Raw genomic sequence first — 22,722 nt, 5'->3', positions numbered from 1 at the left:
AGCCAAGGCTGCCCTTGAGCTTCACATTATTCCCCACCAGCCCCTGCTCGTTAGTGAGAACAAGGTCCAGCATAGCACCTCTCCTTGTTGGCTCCTCTATCACTTGGAGAAGGAAGTTATCATCAATGCATTCCAGGAACCTCCTGGATTGCTTACGCCCTGCTGTGTTGTCCCTGCATAATATGATTGTTACCTGGCCACCATCTTTGCTCCATCAAGAGACTGTGTTTCTCTCACAATATTAACAGCCTTTTCAGGATTATTAAGGTGATCCAAATATAGTCGAATTACACTGTCCCATTGTTTTGCATGCTCATAAGCTATCACAGCTTCCTTGTATCTGCAAAATAATGGTTCCACATCAGTTTTGCTAACTGTTAAATAAGTCTTTACAATACAGTGTGAAAGAAACATACAGTATTTTATTTCTGAGAGGTTACTCTGTGACATCTTCCTATCAGTTTGCATATGAGAGCCTTGTTCTGCATTTACTATGGTTTTTTGTCTCTATTTCATTTTCTCTTTGGAGAATGAAAGGCAGAGACAACAGAAAAATGTCTACCACAATACTATTTTTGATCCTCTCTGACGGCATCGCTTTTGGTAGATCTTAAAAGCGGTTCATCTGTTCCATCAGCAAACACTATGTGTTCCATCAGTTCTGCATTAAATCACTTGGGAGAGAGAGAACAATAAAAACCAAACAGATGATAACTTGTTGCACAATTTTAAAAATGAGACTTTTCTGTTCTGTAAACAAGATCAAGAAATTTCTCATTCTCACACTACACAACTGACACAAATAGTATTTTCTAATCTCATCAATGCAAACATTTAGCTTTGGTGCTGTATCATATTATAAAGCATCATTATTCTGAAGCACATTTACTTACAGCTAAGGACTAGTAGAAACTACATTCTGTGATTAAATATAACCTATTTTGGGCTGTCATTTCAGTCAGTAATTTCACATTATTCAATATTTTGCAAGTGCAGCCATTAAGATGTAACAGTAATTTGGTTCTAGAATGAAAAATTTTCTTTCATGATTATTCCCCCTTTGAATGACCTTTAAAAATCACAGCTAAGGAATTGTTAAAACAAACTGAACTTCAATACTCTGCTAATTGGAATACTGCATTGGATGCAGCACCTTAAAAACCTTAGTGATTTTTGTAAAAAAGATATTAATGCTTAGACAGAAAAACAATCAATTAGAAACACATCTTTGATACTAGTGGAAGGTCCTTAGATTATGTTTAAAATCTTTACACAACATCTTAAGTTTACATATTTTAGAATCCATTTTTCACAAGGCTATTTTATGCAAAATTTAAAGTCTGTCTTTTAATTTATTTTGCAAAGAGAGTAATGTATAATAACAACAACAATAACAACGTGTTTTATAAACAAAGATAAGCAAACACACCTGCCGTCTGCTTCTTTGGCCTTTGCATATTGTAGGTGAATCTTTGGAGATGAAACATGAGGAAGAAGTTCACCAACCTTTGCCCTCGAAAGACAAGATAATAGTTATTTAATAAATACATCTCGTTCCAAATTTTCTCCAGTAAAACAGGCATATTTATATCAACACTGAAAAGTAGGCTAAAAAAGAAGTAATTGAACATAATGCACAAGCTTTGGAGGTACTTTAATATTTTTAAAAAGCTGCACTTCATAGATGTAAGAACTGGAAATTATAGACTACTTCATGAACATACAGGCTTACAGAAGGACAGGATCTTCTCTTTTTTAAGTTTGAGATGTAGGAGCATAAGAAGTGCCAGACCAACAATTTTTACCTCCAGTATTCTCTAATTTACAGAAAGCAGTAGAGTATCAAAACTGTAACCTGAAAGAATGCGCAAGAGTACAAAAGACCACCAGCACAGGTGCAGTTGTGATTACTTCCATGATTGTGTACTTAAGTCCATAGGTTGTACAGAGGACTCTAGGCAATTAGAACCAGATTCTCTGAGCAACAACATCCATAACAGCAGAGAGTGGAGGAACACAGAACTATGTCAGCTCTTCCATGAGTCTAGCTTTAGGAGTTGTACACAGTGATATGATCTGTAAAAGCCAGTAAACTAAGCAGTGGGTCTTTCAAGACAAAGGATAGAGGAGACTGAAGAGAGGCTGACCTTAAATCCCACTTCTCTGCCTAAAAGATAAAGCACTCCCCAAACTGAACCTCCTTCTGCTACAGTAAACAAAGCCTGTACCTCCCACTTTCCAAATCAAGGCTATCAAGCTATTGCAAGCTACCCTACTTAACAAAGTGTGCTCTTGGTCCATTCTGATGACACCGACACTTTTTCCTTCATAAATGAACATAATATTCCTATCTAACTTTCAGAGCACTCGTATGAAAGAGGAGGGGTGGATCTTTCTAGTCTCTGCTCCAATCATTTCTTAGTATTAGAAGTCCATAAAATGAAATTAGACAAGAACTAAGCCCTTAAATCTCTCAGTAAATGGTACTTTTCCATTAGAAACTTGACAATAATCAAATTAATTAAAAAAATTTAAAAATGTATTGAACATAGTGCCAGCAATTTTGACTACTCATAGAATCATTATGGTTGGAAGAGATCTCAAAGATCATCAAGTCCAACTGTACACCCAATGCCACCATGCCCACTAAACTGTGTCTCTAAGCGCCACATCTAAACGTTTTTTGAACACTTCCAGGGATGATGACTCCACCACCTCCCTGGGGAGCCCATTCCAATGCTTAATGACTCTTACAGTGAAGAAGTTCTTCCTAATATCCAACCTGAACCTCCCCTGGCGCAACTTGAGACCATTTCCTCTTGTCCTATCGCTAGTTACTGGGGAGAAGAGACCAACCCCCACCTCACTACAACCTCCTTTCAGGTAGTTGTAGAGGGCGATAAGGTCTCCCCTCAGCCTCCTTTTCTCCAGACTAAACAACCCCAGTTCCCTCAGCTGCTCCTCATATGACTTTTTCTCCAGGCCCTTCACCAGCTTTGTCGCTCTTCTATGGACACGCTCCAGTAGCTCAATGTCCTTCTTGTAGTGAGGGGCCCAAAACCGAACACAGTGTTCAAGGTGCGGACTCACCAGCGCAGAGTACAAAGGGATGATCGCTTCCCTAGTTCTGCTGGCCACACGACACAGGCCAGGACGCTGTTGGTCTTCTTGGCCACCTGGGCACACTGCTGGTTCATGTTCAGCCGGCTGCTGACCAACACCCCCAGGTCTTTTTCCACTGGGCAGGTTTCCAACCATTCGTCCCCAAGCCTGTAGCGTTGCATGGGGTTGTTGTGACCAAAGTGCAGGACCTGGCACTTGGTCTTGTTGAACCTCATACAGTTGGTCTCGGCCCATCGATCCAGCCTGTCCAGATCCCTCTGTAGGGCCTTCCTACCCTCCAGCAGATCAACACTCCCACCCAGCTTGGTGTCGTCTGCAAACTTACTGAGGGTGCACTCAATTCCCTCATCCAAATCATCAATGAAGATGTTAAACAGACCTGGCCCCAACACTGAGCCCTGAGGAACACCACTGGTGACCGGCCACCAACTGGATTTAGCTCCATTCACCACCACTATCTGGGCACGGCCGGCCAGCCAGTTTCTCACCCAGCGAAGGGTTTTCCTGTCCAGACCATGAGCTGCCAGTTTCTCCAGGAGAATGCCGTGGGAGACAGTGTCAAAGATACAGACTTTGACATGATACAGACTCCATTGAACCAGCAACTTAGAATAACTTCCAACTGTCTAAATATTCAGTCTCAGCTATGTATTTTATAACTGAAGAAATTTAATGAACTAAACAGTAACTACATGAATAAAATTACTAAATTCAGTGCACGCGTGTGCATGTGCACACACACATGCAGGACTCAAAACGCAGGTAACTAAACATAACCAAAAAAAGAAAAAAGAGTATCTCCGATTTACAGTAAGATTATATTTAAAACAATATAAGCTTCTCTGAGAACACTGTTCTTGTTTAAGCTTGTGGGAGGGAACAATAAAATCAATGAAACATAATTAATGGAACATTTGTGCTATTCAGAGATCATTCCTTTCAAAACAGCATCACAGCAAGTCTTCTGAAATATAACACGTCCCTGAAACCTGTACTTACCAGTTTTTACACCGTATGTATACTGATGCTGCCTTGTCATGATATTGTCCCTTTTCATACAGCTGAGCAGCTTCTGAAAATTGCTACAATATTGGAAATCATTAAAATATAATTTCTAAGTTAAGATTACAAATACATAGCTTGATGAATTCACATATTCAGCCTTAGCTTTATTAATTCTTTTGAATACCTTCATACTCTCCAGAATAGCTCCACAGTCTCTTTTTAGTAACCTACTGGGATGTTTAATGGCCTGGTTTACCCCTCGACGGATATCTCCCATTCGAATGGACATTTGAGCCACTCCAGCAAGGCAAGCTTCATCATGTTCCTGGTACTGGCAATCAAATGAAAAGCAGTAACTATACATTATACAACAGAAATATCGGGTCACAAAAGCCGCAGTAACCAAGCACTGAAACAAAGTAACAAAACATTACAAGAATTTTTGACTCAAAATTCTTGCCTAGCTGCACCTGTCACTTATTTAGAAGAACTCGGCTTAGTTTTCTTCTTAAGCTTTGTCTTTAATTTTCACATTTTACTTACAAGATCTGCCCAGAGCAAGCATACATGAGAAGAATCTGTTTTACAGACAGCTCAGTACTACTCTCTTCCTTCCTCCAAAACCAACAGTAGAGAAACTACAAGTAGGATATTTCCTTTTTTTATTTTTTCCTTTTTTTTTTTTTTTTTTAAAAGGTGGTAAGGCCACTGATGTTTCATAAAGCCATATGGCTTGAATTCAGAAAATGTTGCTATTTCCCCTATTTTTTTCCCTTATTATCATTTAAGCTGCTTCATAATAGACATATATTGCAAATATTAGGGGAAATAATGCCAGAATAAGGGAGGATCTACTGCACATAATGTTTATTTTCTAATACAATCCTTGCTTTTCTTTATATAGATAACAATTCAGTAATGAAGAATAGAAGGAATAATTAGGACTTTTGTTATAACAATGAAAATCCTAGCAATGTTTTCTCTGACATTTGCACATCTATTATGAAACTGCTCAAATTACAAAAAACTAAGTTTAATTATGCCATGTTAATACAATGGCAATACTGCTTTATACCTAGAGAAAGCATTATTCTGTATATTAAAAATAAGAGAAGCACAAAGACTGCTATCCCAAAAGCAACATAGATTTAGAGCTGAATAAAAAAAAAAAATCTTAATTCAAATGAGTCTAAACACGACAACTTAATGTGTAGTATGATAGTACAAATGCTATCGTTACTAAAAAGGAATTACCTTATTGTTTCTGGTGATTCCCTTTTCATAATGTGCCAGAGCATTAATATAATCACCCCTAAAAGAAAATGGAAGTTATATGGAAGAATATTTTTAATAGGAAGAAATGCTTACCTTCCTACCACACAGATTACACATGTATCTGTCTTGCTTTAGACATAATGACTTCATACAAGGATGTGAAGTATGCAAAAGATGGACAGTTACACAGTACGTCACAGCACTTCCCAAGCACTTATCAAGCTATTAGTCAAAGAGGCAGTCCATCTCTTCAGTTCCATTATACTGAGACCAATAAACCTCCCTTGAAAGACAGGCAAAGAATCTGTCTGCACAATACACCTCAATAATCTCATCTCTACTTCCACATGGAAGATAAATGAAACTAACCTTCTAAAATTATTTAGAATTTTCACAACAAAAAAATGAAGGCAATTTTTTTTCCTTAAGTACATTCAGAACTCAAGTTACAGATGGCTGCATTGCTTCAACTGCCTCCGCTCCTTCCTTTCTGTGACCAACAAGTGTCCTCTCTCAGTGCCAGGCACACTGCCAGGGGAAGGAGTTGTCTAAAAACTCTATTAATAGATTGTTTTTCGTCTTGGTTTAGACATTAAACAGACCAGGTTTTACCTGGGAAGAATTAGCTATAAAATAGACTTTAAAATCATGGCAAATGGTTAATACCTTCTCTCTTTCAGGGACTGGCAGCCTTGAAATTTGACACCCCTCTGCCTAAAATATGTAAGAAAATTAAGGCTACTGGGTATTTAAGGAAAGACAGGCAAAACGCAAGGCTTTCATCCAACGTAAGAAGTGTTAAATACTGTGAATTTTCTCTATTTTCCAAGCACTCGCCTGCAACAAAGTATTTATTTAGTAGATGATATTATTATATAGTGGACCTATCAGTTGCAAAGAACCCAGATGTACTGAAATTAATCAAAAGTAACTATTATTTGCTAACATATGTCTCTAGCATGAAGTATTCCTTACAAAACTACGCTTCCTTGTACTATAGCTGCAAGACCTCACAGAATCCTCCCTCAGCAATACATTCAGCTGAAGAACCTCAATTCTATGTTCTTTTAGTGAGCATGAGTATTGGTTTAATATTCTTATACTGGAACTTTACAGGAGAACTTACGTGAATTCAAGCTGCATTGCATATTCCTTTGATATGAAAGGGATTTGGTCCGGGGCCAAACGCTTAGCCAGCTGAAGTGCACTGTCCCAGTGTTGCAAGTCTTTTCGCATCTGTTAACAAAGAACAGTAACATTTGCTGATGCAAGTATCAAATTCTGAATTCTAATATGAACTTTATCTTATTCTAAATAAAAATATAGAGCTAGTATTCTAGAAAGATTCAGACAATTTGAGAGAGAGACATTCATCCACAATGGCAAGAACAAAACCATAAAAGGGCAGAATTATCAGAAGGTAAAATATTCCAACATTAGAGATGAAAATAGCAGAAAAAAATTTACGCATCTTAAATTAATACCTCAAGTGCAGCAATAGGACAGGAGGATGCCAGATATAAATCCTGAGCCAGATTAAAATCACTAGTAAACATGGCAAGATGTCCTGCTAAAAGGTTGTGGTCTTCTATTCCCTGTAAAAAGACATAATAAGTGCAAAAGTAGTCCAAAAGAAAAAAATATTGTTCTGAGTAATATAATCTAGTAAGCACAGTAAAACAAAGTATCCTTATATATTCTACAAACCAGAAAAAGCCCTCTTATTGTAGTTCAAACCCACTACAGCTAACACTCTCTAAACCCAGCAATTTGCAGAAGTATATTTTTAAGGTACTATTTCATGCACACTTTTAAGATGTATAATTGCAATCTGTTCTTTTTAAAATAGTAATAGTAGCCTTAAATATTTTGTCAGAAATAACAAAGTAAAAAAGATAATCCAAATTCCCAAGACAGGAATATATTCAGTTGCTCTCAAGCAAATGCAGAAAGGACTGTCGTGCATTCCAGCAGAGACTGCAACCACTCCAAGACAAAACCAAGCAATAGTTATGTGGTTTGGACACTTTCTCCTCTATAACTAGTAACTCCCTTGAAAATAATTCACCTTCTATTTAAAAAAACCAAAAATCCCCACAAAAATAAGAATTCAGCAATTCTTGAAGAAGAATTAAATCATCGTATCTCTTATTTAAAAGGGACTTCACATTTTACCTTTATTTGCTCTAGTGACATCACCATTCCAGCATTACCAAGTGTCCGATAAACACGTATTGCAAAATCCACCTCCATATGATGTAAGCAAGCTTTAGCCAGCTCATTCCAACCAGACTGGTCATTCAGAAGTCTGCACACCTCCCATGCTTCAGAAAACCTATAGAAGGTAAAACTAATTTAAAAAGAGTATTACTTGTACCTAAAATTCCCTCTCAACACCTTTTCTATGGTAGGGAAAACATAAAAAGCATTTATTTCTAAGCCATGGAGAGAGATGTGTCAGAAGGAAAGGAGAAATACAAATGCATAACTTACAGTTCTGTTTCTCCTGTTTCTACCACGCTTTTTCAGGAAACCATCTGCTTTCCCTCCTCTGGCATTCTTTCCATTATACTGATTTTGCATTGCTTCATTACAGTGGCAGAGGAGCATGCAAGAAGCACCTTCAGCCAGTTTTGGAAGAGCCACTGTCCTAGAACCCCGAATCAGTCTTGAAAAAAATTACTTTAGCTTTTACTTGACAGTGGAAAAACAAAGTACCACCGGGTCACTTACTTTGCTTGGTCTGCACAGACAGCTAAATGGACTTGTGGCTCAATCTAATTTATCAATATTCAGCTTGACATTTTTAAATGACCAGGATATGTTGTATTGAGCTATAAGCACAGAAGAAAACAATTTACGCAATGTAATTAAAACGCAGATGTACCTTTTCAACATTAAAGTCTGAGAAAGCATTTGTGTCAGCTCATTAGGTCCAAAGTCTTTCAAATTGCCAAGGAAACTGTGAGTGCTTAGATAGATATTGTTTGTTTTCCCACTCTGAGTCTGACAAGTTAATTCTCCATTATACAACAACAAAGGTTTATGGGAAAAGGGGACTTCCGTGCCACCTGCCAAAATAATCTTTGACCCTAGATTCAAAGATCAGGAAGAAAAGAAGATGTCATTTAAAAAAAATCGCTACATGGTAAAAACTGTAGCAGTTACAGCTGAAATAACGCAGATTTGCAAGGCATCAATTCAAGGTCTCTAATTCCAGTAGTCACCTTCTACCGTACAGCACGTATTTTTCAGTAAAGTAAACATACATAACTTAAATCTTCTAAACTAGTAAGGTGATTTCCCAAATGTTTGTAGATAAATTTTCTAATGTTTCTCCATCACGAATACAGAAATTACTATGATTACAATTTTGGTTAACAGCGTAAGAGAACACAAGTTTTGTCACCCTGATCCTAAGATTTTCTCATGAACATTTCAAAATACAATTGAAGCACAATGTGTAAACTGCAGACGAAAGATTATAATAGCAAGAAGCTTAGGAAGTTAAGACCAAAATGCCTTCTTGGAACTTTACAGAGAAGCCTACAAAACAATTAGTTTTCTGTTCATCAGTTGCACTTCAAAACAGCTGTAGTACTGTTTATTTTTATATGCAGTTATGAAAATACTTAAGACCAATGAAGGCTCAGAATATGTTTTACTTTATTAACTAAGTAGTGAGTAAGTTTTTAAAAGCATTTACAGTACCTTGAACGGCATCCTTATGAAAAACATAAGTGTACACTTTATCATCATCAAAAGCAACAAAAACACCTTTATCCATTTGCCAGTTTTCCCACAGTATTCCTTTAATAGTTGGTGAGAAGTCTGGAATCTCATATAATCTATCATTTACCTACAAATAATGCAAAAGTAAAATTACTAGCAACTGATTAAGGAGACAAACTAAATATTTATTCCTGTTATGCTTAAAAAAGAATATAAATAGTGCAGAAATACAAAAATTGTATTAAGAAAAAGTTTTCTTATAAGCAGTGACTCTGAATAACATAATTTAATTCAGAAGGGAAGTAAACAAAGAAAATGCACATTATATGAATGTTATTTACTTTTCTTAGAAAAAAGTTATGGGGACGGGCAGTGAAACGGGCAGTGCTTGTTAAAGGGCTAAAAGATCTGTATTTGAATACACAAACACACAGAAATTGTCCTGATCTAATATGACAGATTTTATTTCCTTACGTTACCATTAAGTTATCTTCAAGCCTCCTTGGCTATTTCTTCTATCAGCACACGCATTGGAGTGACAAAAGCTTCTTCATTCTCTATTACAAACACCACAAAGTTGAAGACTCTGCTTGTAAATTTAATTGTATGGGTATCCCACAGTAACTTACTGGACAATAGACAAAGCCATCACTTTTGTCATCTATGAAAGCCAAACTGGTTCCATTGGGATCTGGAAAAATTTTTCTCACACTGACAGGATGCCGATACTCATTCACATATTGCCAGTCTTCAATATAGAAATAATAAATAACTCCAGTCTAATGAGAAACAACAGAAAAAGCTAATAATGACATCAGTAAGTGGCAAGCAGATAATTAACTTGGTTGTAGTTTCTCCCATCTTAGAGTGCTGAGCATGAAGAGTGTCTAAAGAAAAATACTTCCAGGTGTTTTTTTGGGTTCCTTCTTCATTCACAGCTGGTTTGGGACAGGATGGGAAAATTTCAGACTTTTTGTGGGGTGGGGACAGGAGCTGGAGGTTTGAGGGGTTTTCTGTTGGTTTTGTTGTTTATCTCACTGTGCTTTGTGGAGACAAGCTGTATTTACTGTGCAGTTCTCTAAACAGGGGAAATGCCTGCCTCATTGCTGAGAGAAGCTTAACCTTCAAACAAAGCTGAAAAATTTGCCTCCGAGGAAGAACTACACATTCTTAAGAACAGACGTACCTAATTCAGGGGAGAAAAGCAATCAAACTGATATGTGATTAATGCTGTATTTCAATCAGTGATGCACAAAGAACACTGAAAGTAAAAGGCGGCTTTTGAAGTCAATTGTAAAATTTGTACACCTCAAAGTGAACAGTCGCAAATTTAGTATTTCAAAGTTATCTACCAGTTTAGGTTACTAAGGAGGCGGGAAAGCCCTCACCTGCTGCAAAACTACTCAAGTTACTAAATCAGTGATACCACCACAGACAGTGATTCTGTCTTTCCTCTGCAAGGACAACACATCATTCTGTATCACAAATGTGCCCTGTATTCCCCAGTGCCAGAAAATACTAGAAGGAAAAAACTACCCCTCATGCACAGGAAAATCTCCAGAAAAATCAATAAGCATATTCACATCCTTCTTCAGTGCCCTCCTAACTCCTGTTTTTGTGGAAGCACCTGAAAAAAAAACTCTCTTCAGGCAAAGGTTTCAATAACAAGTCAAGACTTCCATTTATGCTATCATCCTGGTTTACCTCAGTACCTTTTTGTCCACATCTATCGCATCACCACCTGAATCAAACTTGCAAGGCAAGTGCTATGTTTTTTCCTCTATCTGGAAGACAGTTTGATTGCCAGCCCTCTCGCTAATGCAACAGAATTAAATCCTGCTAGTAAAATCAGTGTTTTGCAACAAACACTAGCAAAAGCATAACTTAACATTCCTGTCAACACATTTCATATACATGCAACAGTAAAGGAAGTGGAATGTAATTTTGACTGTATTGCATAAAGTCCTTGCATGGAAAATAATCCACTGTAAACTTCTCCAAAGCACAATTCTTTTGCTAAAAATATGAATAATAGTCTGAATAATTCAGATAGGAATATATTCCACCTAAAAAGATCTTTAAAAACAGAATACTTACATCTGTACCATATATGAGGAAGTCACTAGTTAAAGCATGGCACAAAATTCGGTATTTATGATCATCTGCTGGGAAGAGTCGAGTTTCTCGTTCTTCCTGAGCATCCGAACCTTCACTTTCTATCTAAATATAAAGAATAGAACAAACTGAAAAACTCCACTGTTAACAATGAGGTATCACAGTTTTGCCTGTATCAAACTGTAAGGAAATGAGATGAAAACAAACTTGCATGTGCATCTGTTAAAAACCCAGCATCTGCTTCTGTCACATTCCCACAGAGACTCTTAAAATAAAACTTGTTAAACAGTTCACAAGAAAACACTTTTTCTTCACCTGTTCTAGACCAGATTGTATTTCTAAAGTCTACAGGAACTCAGTTTTATATTTTAATTAGCTGGCAAAAAAGTTATAAAGCATTTTTAATTTTTATCTTCATTAACTGAAGATCACTCCATTTTCTGTCATTTTAAAAATTACATTAACTTGTTCAGCTTAGATCAACTCATTAGTTCAGCACTCCAAACTGCCAGAGCTCTTACCATATGCAACTGGACTTTACCCTCAAAAAGAGCAGCTGCATAATCGGAATTAAGGTGCATACTTGCTACTGTCCCCAGGTACTCCACATCTTTGAGCTTTTTTACATCTAAAGAATTCAAACAGAAAAGAAAATGTAAAAATATTTTGATTTTTGAATAGGTCTTTGCTTATCATAATCTAAATTTGCAGCTGAGTAACCAGACATGAAAAACTCGTAACTAAGCAGAGAGGACAAGTCACATGTAAAGAGATCTTCTTCTTAGCAGCCAGAGAACTGGCTAGAAAGTACAAGAGAAACTCTTCTCCTATGCAACTCTGACTAGCATTCTTACAGTTTTGATTAATTTATTATTAGTCAAAAAAGGTGATGCTTAGAGAGACATGAAAGGTTTAAATCCACTGTCTAAAATTTGGACATAGCATAACCAATTTTACCTTACCCCATGCAAACTACATCAACATCTACCAAACTGAGAATTTAAACCCGGTGATCATATAGTTCCTAGGTACTTTGCCAAACTTAGTATTTAAAGACACAGTCAAATAACATCTCAAAAGCCTAGAAGTCCTTCATTGGTTAACAACATGAACCAAAAAAAACCAAAAAAGAAACAGTCTACATTTCAATTCCAGTATCTTGAACCTGAAGTTTTATTTCTACTATTTACAATGCCTTGTCATAACTGCTTCAGTTTGTGAAGATCATTACCAGGACCATACAGCAATGTAAGTTGTTACTGTACAATGCGGAATGTCCAGAACTGCTAAACACAACACCAAATTCATAAAATAAGACACAATGATGCAGTAGTTTTAAGACAACTAAATTTATGCTTACTATTGTCTCCAAGTGCATAAAACCAAGCCCGATTGTTCATTCCTACAGCCAAATGATAAACACCAATAGCAACAAAACTGGGCTCTACTTCAACAGAGACTGTGACTGGTAGTTCCTGTACGAAAAAAAAAACACAAATAAATCAGTTTTCATTCACTATTAATACTTGCTTTATTTATATCTAAACGAAATTTAAAAGGAAGAGGTTATCATACTTTCTCTACATGATTGGCTACAGTAACTTCAAGAAGAGAAGTGAGGTATGCAATCCGTGTACTGCAAGCATCTCCAAGGATTGGAAGCTTTGTCAAGAAAACATGGAGGGACCCTCTTCGTGTAGATACTGCCAACAACTGTCCATCATCTGTCCAAGCCAGCTGATCTACACCTAAAACATTCACAAGTTTTTACAAAAAAAACCCCAAAACTTTAACTACTGAAACCAAGAAACAATTATTTTGCTTTAAAATGTGAAAATGGTAGGAATTCATACCTACGAATATATGTACTAATGTAGTTAAACATCACCAATGAATATAATTCCAAGATTAACTGGAATCACTCAAACCAAACCCATAATTTACTAATTTAGCATTTTCCTAGAGTGAAGACTTGACAATAACTGAAGTATTTACAGATACTACAAGAGCAGATAATGGTGGTAACTCTTTACCCAAGAACATACTCTTGTAACAACGTTCTGGAAGCCACAGGCACAAATCCTGTATATCAGGATAAGAACAGATTAAGTTTCATATGTCAGAACAAGAGATGCTGAAAAGCACAAAAAAACCACACCAAAAACACCACGGAAAGAAGCAGAAACCAGTTAAGTGTATTATTTTAGTAATCTGAATATACTGTATTACAGATTCAAAAAACCGAAACGCTAACTGATCAAATATTCTGAGAGCTGTACTTCTCTATACTTTGAACAGATAAAATAAAATACATTCCCATTTTGCTATGGGTCACCTAACAAATACAAGTTGGGAAAGAAGGAATTTATTTACAGAGTTTTTCAACAACAGTACTTTCACTCATCTAAACAGCGTCATCATGAAAATTCTGTCTTATTTAATTTGTAAAAATTTCTATCTTCACGGAGACTGTTAACATACCTTTGTTTTCATCATCCAAGTTTATTATGGCATACATTTCTCTCAGGTCTGACAGATCATGGATTTTAATGCTAAAACAAAAATAGTCAGTCATTCTCACCAATATAAATCTCAGTTGTCACAAACTGGAAGAAACCCAACCCAATCAAGACAGCCTAATGGAGCGAAAAATAAAGTGCAAATGCAAAATGCCTTCCATTTCCTACAGAGCAACACACACTCATTGTTACCCAGCCTCTAAACACTGTATCACTATGACTGTACAAAAAGATTTGCTCAGAGAACTAAAATTTGAGGAAAAGGCACAAAACCGATTTGAAAGAACTCTGGGGCAGGAAACACAACACTACTATTCCCTTTTGACCAGTTACAATGCTGGCTAGGTTAAAAACGCATTCCTGATGGACAAGCACTGGTTGAACGAGAGATGCAAGAAACTAACTTTCAATCCCGCTTCACACAAAAAAGGACAGAGTGAGAGTGTACTTATGCTGTCATGCTACTCAATATATGCTAAAGAACCCCTTAAAGAAATAATACTTGTACAATAGCTGAAGTGCTTGAAGTTGCACCATGTTTTGCTCATAGTTATACCACTCCTGATGTGCAAGTGTCATAAATCAGCAGTCTGTTAAGGTCATTCACAGAACTGAGGATAGAGAGAATGGTCTGACTCCTACCATCACTCAGCTCCTTTTTTGTTGAAGAATTCAGATAACACAGAATCAAGGAGTAGCAGACGAGGAGCCAAAGGAGATATTCTATCATATGCAGAACATATTTTGGAAAAAATCCAGTCTCTATTTTTTTCCTTAATTGCTTACACATTTATACTTTTGTCTAGATTGCAGGTAAGACCAAACACTAGGGAGGAGGATATCAGGATATCAACATACTCCATAAAGCTTTAAATGAATTGTTCTCCTTTGCTAAGCAGATGTTTATGTCCAATCAATAAATCACAGTAAAGAAATTCGGACATTTTTGTTGCCAAGTAACATAGCAGAAAAAGAAAGAATGAAAAGGAATAATCTATACCGAATTTTACTTGATTTTTTTTTTTTTGTTTACAATCAATTACAATAAAGTTAGTAACAATTGCAGAGATTTTGGTCAAAATTAGCTTCTCCTAACTTTAGGCAGAGAGGCAGTTCCACAGAGCAGTTCATCTCACCTTCTCTGCCCTGACTTCTTAGGGAGCCTTGAAGCCTTAGGGAGCCTAGCTTTAACGCCTAAGAGCTACAGGTATGTGAGATGAATTCCATTCTTTATACATAAAACCACCACTTACCAATTGTCTCCACATGATGCAGCTTTGTTCAATGATTGTGATATAGCAATGCTGCTTAGATTATCCTTATGATTATGAGCTTGAAATATTTCTTGACCTATCTCACGAATGTGTGTTGAAATGACTACGAAACACCCTCGTGAGAAACCAATCATAATGTAGCCATCGCCATACCTGTTACAAAAAAAACACCAAAAATTAAGAGATCTATTTATTGAATATGCAAAATGCATTTTCTTTCAGACTACTGGAGTAATTGTCAATGCCTCCCTTTAATAGGAAAAATAATCAAATTATGGGAATTTATATATATATATCATGTAGAACAATATAGTATAAAACAGACCAAGGGAAAAACAACCAAAGATTAATCTTAAAGGACAACACCACATTTGTGCCCAGAGCTCTCTCATAAGTCATCTTTATTCTCTCTTCTACATTCTATAATGCCACTTTACTTTCAGCAAGCTGCATACATGGCAGTGATGCCAGGAGAAAGACCTCTGGTATCTTCATTGGAATAAGCATGCCAAAAGATGGAAACTTCCAGTTCAAGGTTCCGGCTGACTTGGTCCCAACAAAGCTATGCTAAAAACAATGATGCCAATCACTCTGCCCTTAAGGCATACTACTGCAAACACAGTGGAGGTACCAAAGCTACAATCTGTATTTGTGAATAGATAGTCTGCTTACTTTTCATAGTGTCAAGTAGAAATAATGAGGTTAAGGCAGAAATAGTTACAGTGTGTAAGGATGAATTCAAACAATACCTCATCAGCTTAGTTGTAAAAAAATCATAGCAAGGGAAACAGCCCAGGTATGCCCTGTTAGACATGTGGCCATAAATTAAGAAGTATGTAGCTGCAGGTTTTCTTACACAGTTGTAGTGCAAAGGGAATGTCAATTCTATGTTGACTGAACAGACATTAAACAACACGGTGTCATGATTCAAAGATACAGAAACAGTACAGCTACTTTTTGTGTACAGATTTGAAACTCTTGCTTGGGATTTCTTCAAAGGAACATCACCAACTGAATTACATAGCAGGGAGGCTACAAGAACTTTGCATAACTTTGTAAACCAACAAACTAGCTGACGGACACAACTCCACCCCTAGGTCTTTGATCAGTTACTCATCCAAACAGAAAACCAACCTATAAAACCCTTAGTTTAATCTACTGTCAGGACAGCAACAGTGTCACTGTTCTAAAGCTGAGCATACCAACAGCGACTGTATTTGAAAATACTGCTTTCAGAGCCATTGAATTGCCAAGTAAAACAATTAGAAAAAGTAGATTTCTTTGTGTTTGAAAAAGGATTATTTGAAAGGCTACAATACATCCAAGAAAAATCCAGTGTAAGCAAGGGATATATAATTTCCAGCATTTATCAGAACTACTGGGAAAATCTTCAGCTTGTTAATACTAGAATGCTTCATTAAGAAAGTTCTGCTCACCATTTGTAGGTTACAATACTGCCATAAGGCTGCTGAAATTTCAGATCAATCGGGTTATCAGGATCATTCAAATTAAAAAGAAAGAGAGTCTTCTTGCCGACCACTACACTTACCTGCCAATGAATGAAAAGAAAAATTAACTTGATGAATGGTATCCCTTTAAAACAAGGCCCTACATCTCCACTAAAAGATGAGATTTAGGGCTTTCAATAACCCTTAAGAATCCCAAGGATCTCAATTCTGAATCTTTATCAACAGTGGAAGAGATTTTCAGGCTATTCCCCGTGTGAGCCAGTGGTTCACAGATATAAATGCAAACCCAGAAGAACACACATCTCAAATTCAACTCTTTTTCCTACAGAAGCATAAAGTCAGCTCTGTCTTCTCAGAAGAAAGGGCAGCAGGTCACATGGAGTTATCCTGTTGGACTGCTCTCACTTGAACTACGATGTGGTTTTTGATCCATGGAATTTTCATCCGGGAGGCTGAAGGGAAGACTATCAAAACAATGCTATCTCAAGTAACTTGCTGCGATTTCAAAGACAGAAAGACAATTCCAAAAGAAACAGCCTGTTCAGTGTCTATTAAACATCCAATACTTACACTTTGATATTAGTCTCAGTGAGTATATTTTATTTGATGAATCCCATAGAGATGTTGGACTTCATAGTGGAAGACAAGTTGAATTTTGGCGTTTTTTTAAAGATTGTTTTTATTACTAGAGTGTGTGTTACTGTTGGGCAACAGTAAAACACTCATTTTAGAAAAAGCAAGGAGGAGCAGTTCGTTTCACCTTATTCTTTGACAAAGACACTTTGAAGGGCTATTTACAAGTTTACTTTACATTACCTTCTGTTCCAGCTCTCCTTGACAAAAAAGGAGACAATGGTTTATTCCTAAAATAAGAGCTGGATGAATGAAATACAAAGCTGGTATTTTCAAACTGGGGAAAAAAGGCATATGTTGATCCAAAAATCCATTAATCCAGAATTACAAACTCAAATTCTGACCTATAATTCCTAAAGGTACCCCAAATATAGAAAGTATGTTTTCTGCTTTTTAAAATAGTTTGCTTATAATTTCATTGCAGCTTAATGATGAAGTAATTAAGAAATACTATTTCTTAAACTAGTCTAAGAAATTACATGAATTATTTTATATTAACTCTAGTACTACTTATTTTGATCCAACTTGTTTTTTTTTTCCTGATGTCATAACTAACAGCTTGGAAGTGATCATTATTAAACCAATAGATACACCTAGACAATAAATGCTATGTGGTTAGAGCTGCTGACAGACTGTCCAAGCACAAAACCCAACAACTACAGAATTAGAGAATGTTCCTTAACATTTTACAGCAAACTTGCAAGCTGTAATAAAAAACCTGCAGAGCCTAGGCTATCGCATGCCCTAGGAAGCATCAGAAGAAATCAAGGCTGAAGTCCTCAGCTCCTGCATTTTCAAATTATCTGTTAATTAAATTTTCCCTAGGAAGCAGAAAACATTTCACTCCATGCAGAGACACAAAAAACTCCCACAGGTCCTTGTCAGTGTAAACAAGGGGAAGAATTCTTTCTTGACACTTACACTCCACAGATTAAATCCGACTGTGATAATTTAATTATGTTGTATAAGTGTATAGATCCAGACAAATTCTAACACAGTACTACCTTTCTATCCATGGATTTTCTATGTCTTGTCTTTGTATTTCATTGCTGATCATTTAATAATACGCTCTGCTAATACTCAGCATTACCCCATTTTTCTGTACTTCACCATTGACCGATCTGCTGGACTTTGATTCATTCAAGACAGACAATGAAACTGTAGTTATTTAGACAGAGACAAGATAATGCTCGCACCAGAAGACTGACACTGGAGCTTTTAGTCTCGCTGATGCCAAGGTTCTCACAAGATGAAAACCTAGAGAGCAGTGATCTGTTCCCAAAATTGACAGCTGAAAATCTGCCCTCTGAAAGGCAGCATCTCTGTAATTTTGACAATCCTGCTTCCTGCTCCATTTCCATCTGCCACGTCGCATATACTGTTCTATATTTATATTGTATGTATTTCTTTAAATCCCTGCACACATCTCCATCTAATGTTAACTACCACAGAAAAACTGCTCTGTTACCTGTCATATTGCTAACGATTGCACATTTCATGAACACATCCTTAATGAACAAAAGGGTATGGCTTTACTTTAAAGGAAAGTTTTGGAAAAGAAAAAAAAATAATCTTCAACACCAAATTTTAGTCAAGGAGGAACAAACTGCTTCCTGGCCCATACTGGTTGCCAGCAGAAACCATGAAATATCAGATTAACACTTTTTGCAGTATTTTGCATTGACTTCTTACTGTGCTTTCCCTGGTTGATATCCTTTCATCAGTCTTCATAACTGAGAACTGCATATCACTGGGATCTGAGCTCACTGAGGTCTGCAAGAAACAGGTTCAGACTGAGAAATCAACGGTTAATGCAGCAAATACCGATGATAATTGCATTATTCCCACCCTGTACATTTTCATGTTAAGGATAGATAGATAGAGTTGTTATTGCATTTAGTATCAAAACTAAGAAAAAAAGTTGGAGAAAACACAATCTCAGTTTGGATCATAATGACATGTTATCATGGAATATACTGAAAAAACATCTAGGAAACAGTTAGAAATACAAATCCAAATAAAGAAGGAAAGATCCGGATGAGGAAGAAGACTTGCAAGCTGATATACAGACAGTACTAACTGAAGCAGTACAAACAAGGTCACTCCAATGCAAATTCAAAGAAGGAGGACCAAGAATGCATACAGGTCAAATATTTACAATGCATTTTAATGTGGACATACCTGATCTGATTAGGTAGTGATAGCAATCTAGTTGCTCTGGTAGTCAATATGAGGTTACAAAACCTCATAAGCAAGCCTTGCTTAGGTCTCTGCTCTCTCAGCTACACTGCTTTTACTACTTAAGCCAGTTAGTTTAAAGTGCAGACATATCCTAATAAATTTATTAGGGTATTCTTCTCCAATTGTGATCTTCAGACATAAAGATGGAAACACATGAAATGAACCATGAAAGATTTGTCCTTTGAAAATCTTGCGTGAAACACTGTTCGTTAAAGTTAAAAAAGTGAATTACGTTCATTTGCACATTATGCAGCAACTGTCATTGCTCCGAAGGACTGTGATGTACATAAAGAAACAGAATGCTTGATTAGAGAATCTGAGTGTACTTGGAGGAAGCACTGTAATCAGACTCTCAATGCAATAGAGGTCCTGCCTAGGAGTAATCCTTGCACATCAGAGGCAAGATCTTTGTTTAACCAATGTAAAGCAAAACAAACACTAAAAGTACTTCCTAAAGACCTTATAAAAAGTCATGTGAGAGCTGTTCTGTGTTGCTATTGGCGAAGTCAACCTAAGACTGCACTCATAGGATCTGCTTGTAACAGATACAGATAGGGATCAGGGATGACAGAAGCATCTTTAGGCAGGACCAGAGCAAAATCGCAGAGACTCTAATATCATAAATCACATCGCGTAACACAGAGAATCAGATGTTTAGATACGCCCTCATCCTACATGAGGTTTCCCAAAGGCTTCTTGTCCTTGAAAGCAGCGGGACTGAAAAGGTATAAGCTCCCATAGGTCCCAGCTTTCTCAGGAACCAGGAGTATTAATGTACGTCTTAAAATCAAGGGGGGTTATAAATACTACCTGTCTTATAGTATCCCCTTCCTGATTGCTTATAGTAATCATTTTGTCTTCACCGCCTAGAGCCAGAAGGTTTTCAGTACTCCAACACCCACAAGTAATCCGCTTAGTGTGCTTACCTGAAAAAGAAAGAAACCTATAAAACACAAATGAATACAACCACAAAAAACATCTGGGATGGAAATATGCTCAATTTGGCCACTCAAACACAAGTTGTCAGAATGTGAAACAATTTCTCAGAGCAATTACAAATTCAAGAGTCACTTTTTAAAAAAAATCTTCCGTCCCCACATGGAAGTCTTTTGACCTTACAGGAACTTGCATAGCCCCTGTTCTTCCATTTCTTTGCATCAAATTTCTGGGGATTGTGCTATATCCTTAACCTTTCTGCCCAGAGGCACTCTAAGCAGGTAAGAAAAAGTAACTTAGCAACAAGAACAACCACACAAATCCTTTGCAAAAAAGATAACAGAAGTTTCCCATGAGGCAGTATCAGGTATGTGTATACACATTTTTAACTTACTATACTATAAAAATATTCTGGTAAGTACAACAAAACGGAAGGTGCAAGCTGAGTATGAGCACATTTTTGTCTTGCATGTTCATATACAGAACTAAAAAGGAACCTAAGTATATTAGCAAAATTCCACTTTCACGTGTGCAAGCTCAGTTTCAAACCAACACATACCAAGAACAGGAATCTTGCGAGAAGTCTGACGGTTATATATAAGTAAGTTTCCCTTTGTTGTTCCAACAGCAAGTAAAGTTCCAACTCGAGACCATAATAAGAAAGACATTGCATCCCTAAAATAAAGAAAAATTTCACTTTGTATAGTAGAGATTCCTTTCATGTGCTTACATATAAAAACATTTTGTGTATTTGTTTTGAAGGTCTATGATATGATGCAGACCAAGCAGAATTTTTAAATTAAGCAAATCTTTTCTACAACAAGTATTAGAATTATTTAAGTGTGCACAAAATAGCGAAAGTAATAAAAAGTTGTACAAAGTAACGTAATAAGGCTTGTACAAATGGAAATGTGTCTGCAAACATCAGCAGTCTTTGATGGAATCATGGGTAATTTGGCCAAATATGCAGCTTTAAAAAACACTCAAAGATACCATGAAGGTACGTGAAATTTTCCAGTCATTTTCTGCATTGTGTTCTTGTACTTCAATAATCCTGTGAATACAGCCAACTCCAACTGAATAGGTCTAGTTCTAGTCAATGTAATAAGAAAGTTAGAAAGAGCCATTTTAACTTGCAGTTTCAGATACAGTGAGGCCTATTTTGGTGTTTATTTAAGGGTACACAGATAAATACTATACATCAAGTTTTTTTTAAAAAAAAAAGCCTCTTAAGCAAAACAATTTTAATCAGAATTTTCTAATTAGTGCAGTTATTTCCATCAATGCAAGAATTTAGCACCAAACTGTAGCATATTAGTTTAATAGTATATGTGCTATGAGAATTCCAATAAAAAGATGATCTTTTCAATATACCCTTCACATCAACAAGCCACAGCGGTCCAAGTCTTCAAATACACACTTTAAAAAAACCAACAACTTTCTTACCTCATGCCACTGTCTACTTGGCTTGTTTTATTTGTGTTCGCATCCCACAGAAATATGGCACTTGATTTGTCTGTGATTACTGCTAAAGTATCTCCATCCTTATCCCAGTCCATAGCAACACAGTTACTGAAGAGTTAAAAAAAAAAAAAAGACAAGACTTTTCACTAATAATGTTAAAATATGTTTGTAAGTGTAGAGAAACAGGCAGAGTTATTCAGCTGAAGTCCCTGTCCTTCCTTTTCCCTCCCAATCAAACCCATGATGGACTGCAGATTTATCTGTAAAGTGTACTTTTATAGCAATCACACCCTCTCTCAAATCTCATCGAAATGACAAGAGGCTGAAAGGAAGGTCATAAAAAAGAGACTGCTACCTACATTCTAGTACTTGAAATACTGCCACCTCGATTTTCAAGAGATAGTGAAAATGCCCTGCAAGCTTCTATTTTGTTAGAGGCTACTCAGTGTCGAGATTATTTTTCTCATAGTTCAACAAGCATAACAACCTTGGCCAAGAAACCTATGCAGAAGCAGGAAAAACCTCTACTTGCAAATAGTTTGCAGAATGAAGAGGACAGCAGACTTACCCACAAGTCTCTAGTGAATTGGAAACAGTGTTGTTTACAACACATATTTAAAGCACCACATACTGCAGGCTAACAACTTACGCCATCTGGCACTACTCATTTCTTTTTAGATAAATAAGTTGATACTTTCACGTTAAAAAGGTTATCTGTATGAAAAATTTCACTCTCATTACCACTGAAATGAAAACTCCCAATGCAAGCAATTTCAAAATGTCCTACTGAAACATACATTGCTGTAAACTAATTCAGTAAGCTTTCAGTTCCAGTTTTTCCTATCTTTCTTTTTAAAACCTTAGCAGTTGATTCTAGAAAATAAGTATGGTCTATTGTCAAAACACACCCACGAATACTTAACAGGCAATCAGAAC

At 36.6% G+C, this 22,722-nt stretch overlaps 1 protein-coding gene across 1 annotated transcript in view; it reads right to left on the bottom strand.

The window, feature by feature from the left end:
* Positions 1-193: 193 nt before the first annotated feature.
* WDR19 (WD repeat domain 19) overlaps positions 194-22,722 on the bottom strand; it is a gene marked incomplete at both ends in the record, with an annotated part of 24,769 nt that continues 2,240 nt past the window's right edge. The window contains 22 exons of the mRNA XM_009699383.1: positions 194-340; positions 1,430-1,513; positions 4,123-4,205; positions 4,313-4,453; positions 5,383-5,440; positions 6,530-6,639; positions 6,888-6,998; positions 7,579-7,738; positions 8,291-8,495; positions 9,115-9,262; positions 9,765-9,914; positions 11,233-11,355; positions 11,772-11,878; positions 12,611-12,725; positions 12,826-12,987; positions 13,721-13,802; positions 15,023-15,196; positions 16,480-16,592; positions 18,838-18,918; positions 20,197-20,312; positions 20,882-20,997; positions 21,769-21,894. Coding sequence (XP_009697685.1) covers positions 194-340; positions 1,430-1,513; positions 4,123-4,205; positions 4,313-4,453; positions 5,383-5,440; positions 6,530-6,639; positions 6,888-6,998; positions 7,579-7,738; positions 8,291-8,495; positions 9,115-9,262; positions 9,765-9,914; positions 11,233-11,355; positions 11,772-11,878; positions 12,611-12,725; positions 12,826-12,987; positions 13,721-13,802; positions 15,023-15,196; positions 16,480-16,592; positions 18,838-18,918; positions 20,197-20,312; positions 20,882-20,997; positions 21,769-21,894 — 2,712 coding nt within the window. The remainder of the gene's footprint in view (positions 341-1,429; positions 1,514-4,122; positions 4,206-4,312; positions 4,454-5,382; positions 5,441-6,529; positions 6,640-6,887; positions 6,999-7,578; positions 7,739-8,290; positions 8,496-9,114; positions 9,263-9,764; positions 9,915-11,232; positions 11,356-11,771; positions 11,879-12,610; positions 12,726-12,825; positions 12,988-13,720; positions 13,803-15,022; positions 15,197-16,479; positions 16,593-18,837; positions 18,919-20,196; positions 20,313-20,881; positions 20,998-21,768; positions 21,895-22,722) is intronic.

This window comes from Cariama cristata, unplaced genomic scaffold, assembly GCF_000690535.1.
Source record: "Cariama cristata isolate BGI_N322 unplaced genomic scaffold, ASM69053v1 scaffold45444, whole genome shotgun sequence".
Taxonomy (NCBI): domain Eukaryota; kingdom Metazoa; phylum Chordata; class Aves; order Cariamiformes; family Cariamidae; genus Cariama; species Cariama cristata.
This window is presented reverse-complemented; position numbering and strand designations above follow the sequence as displayed.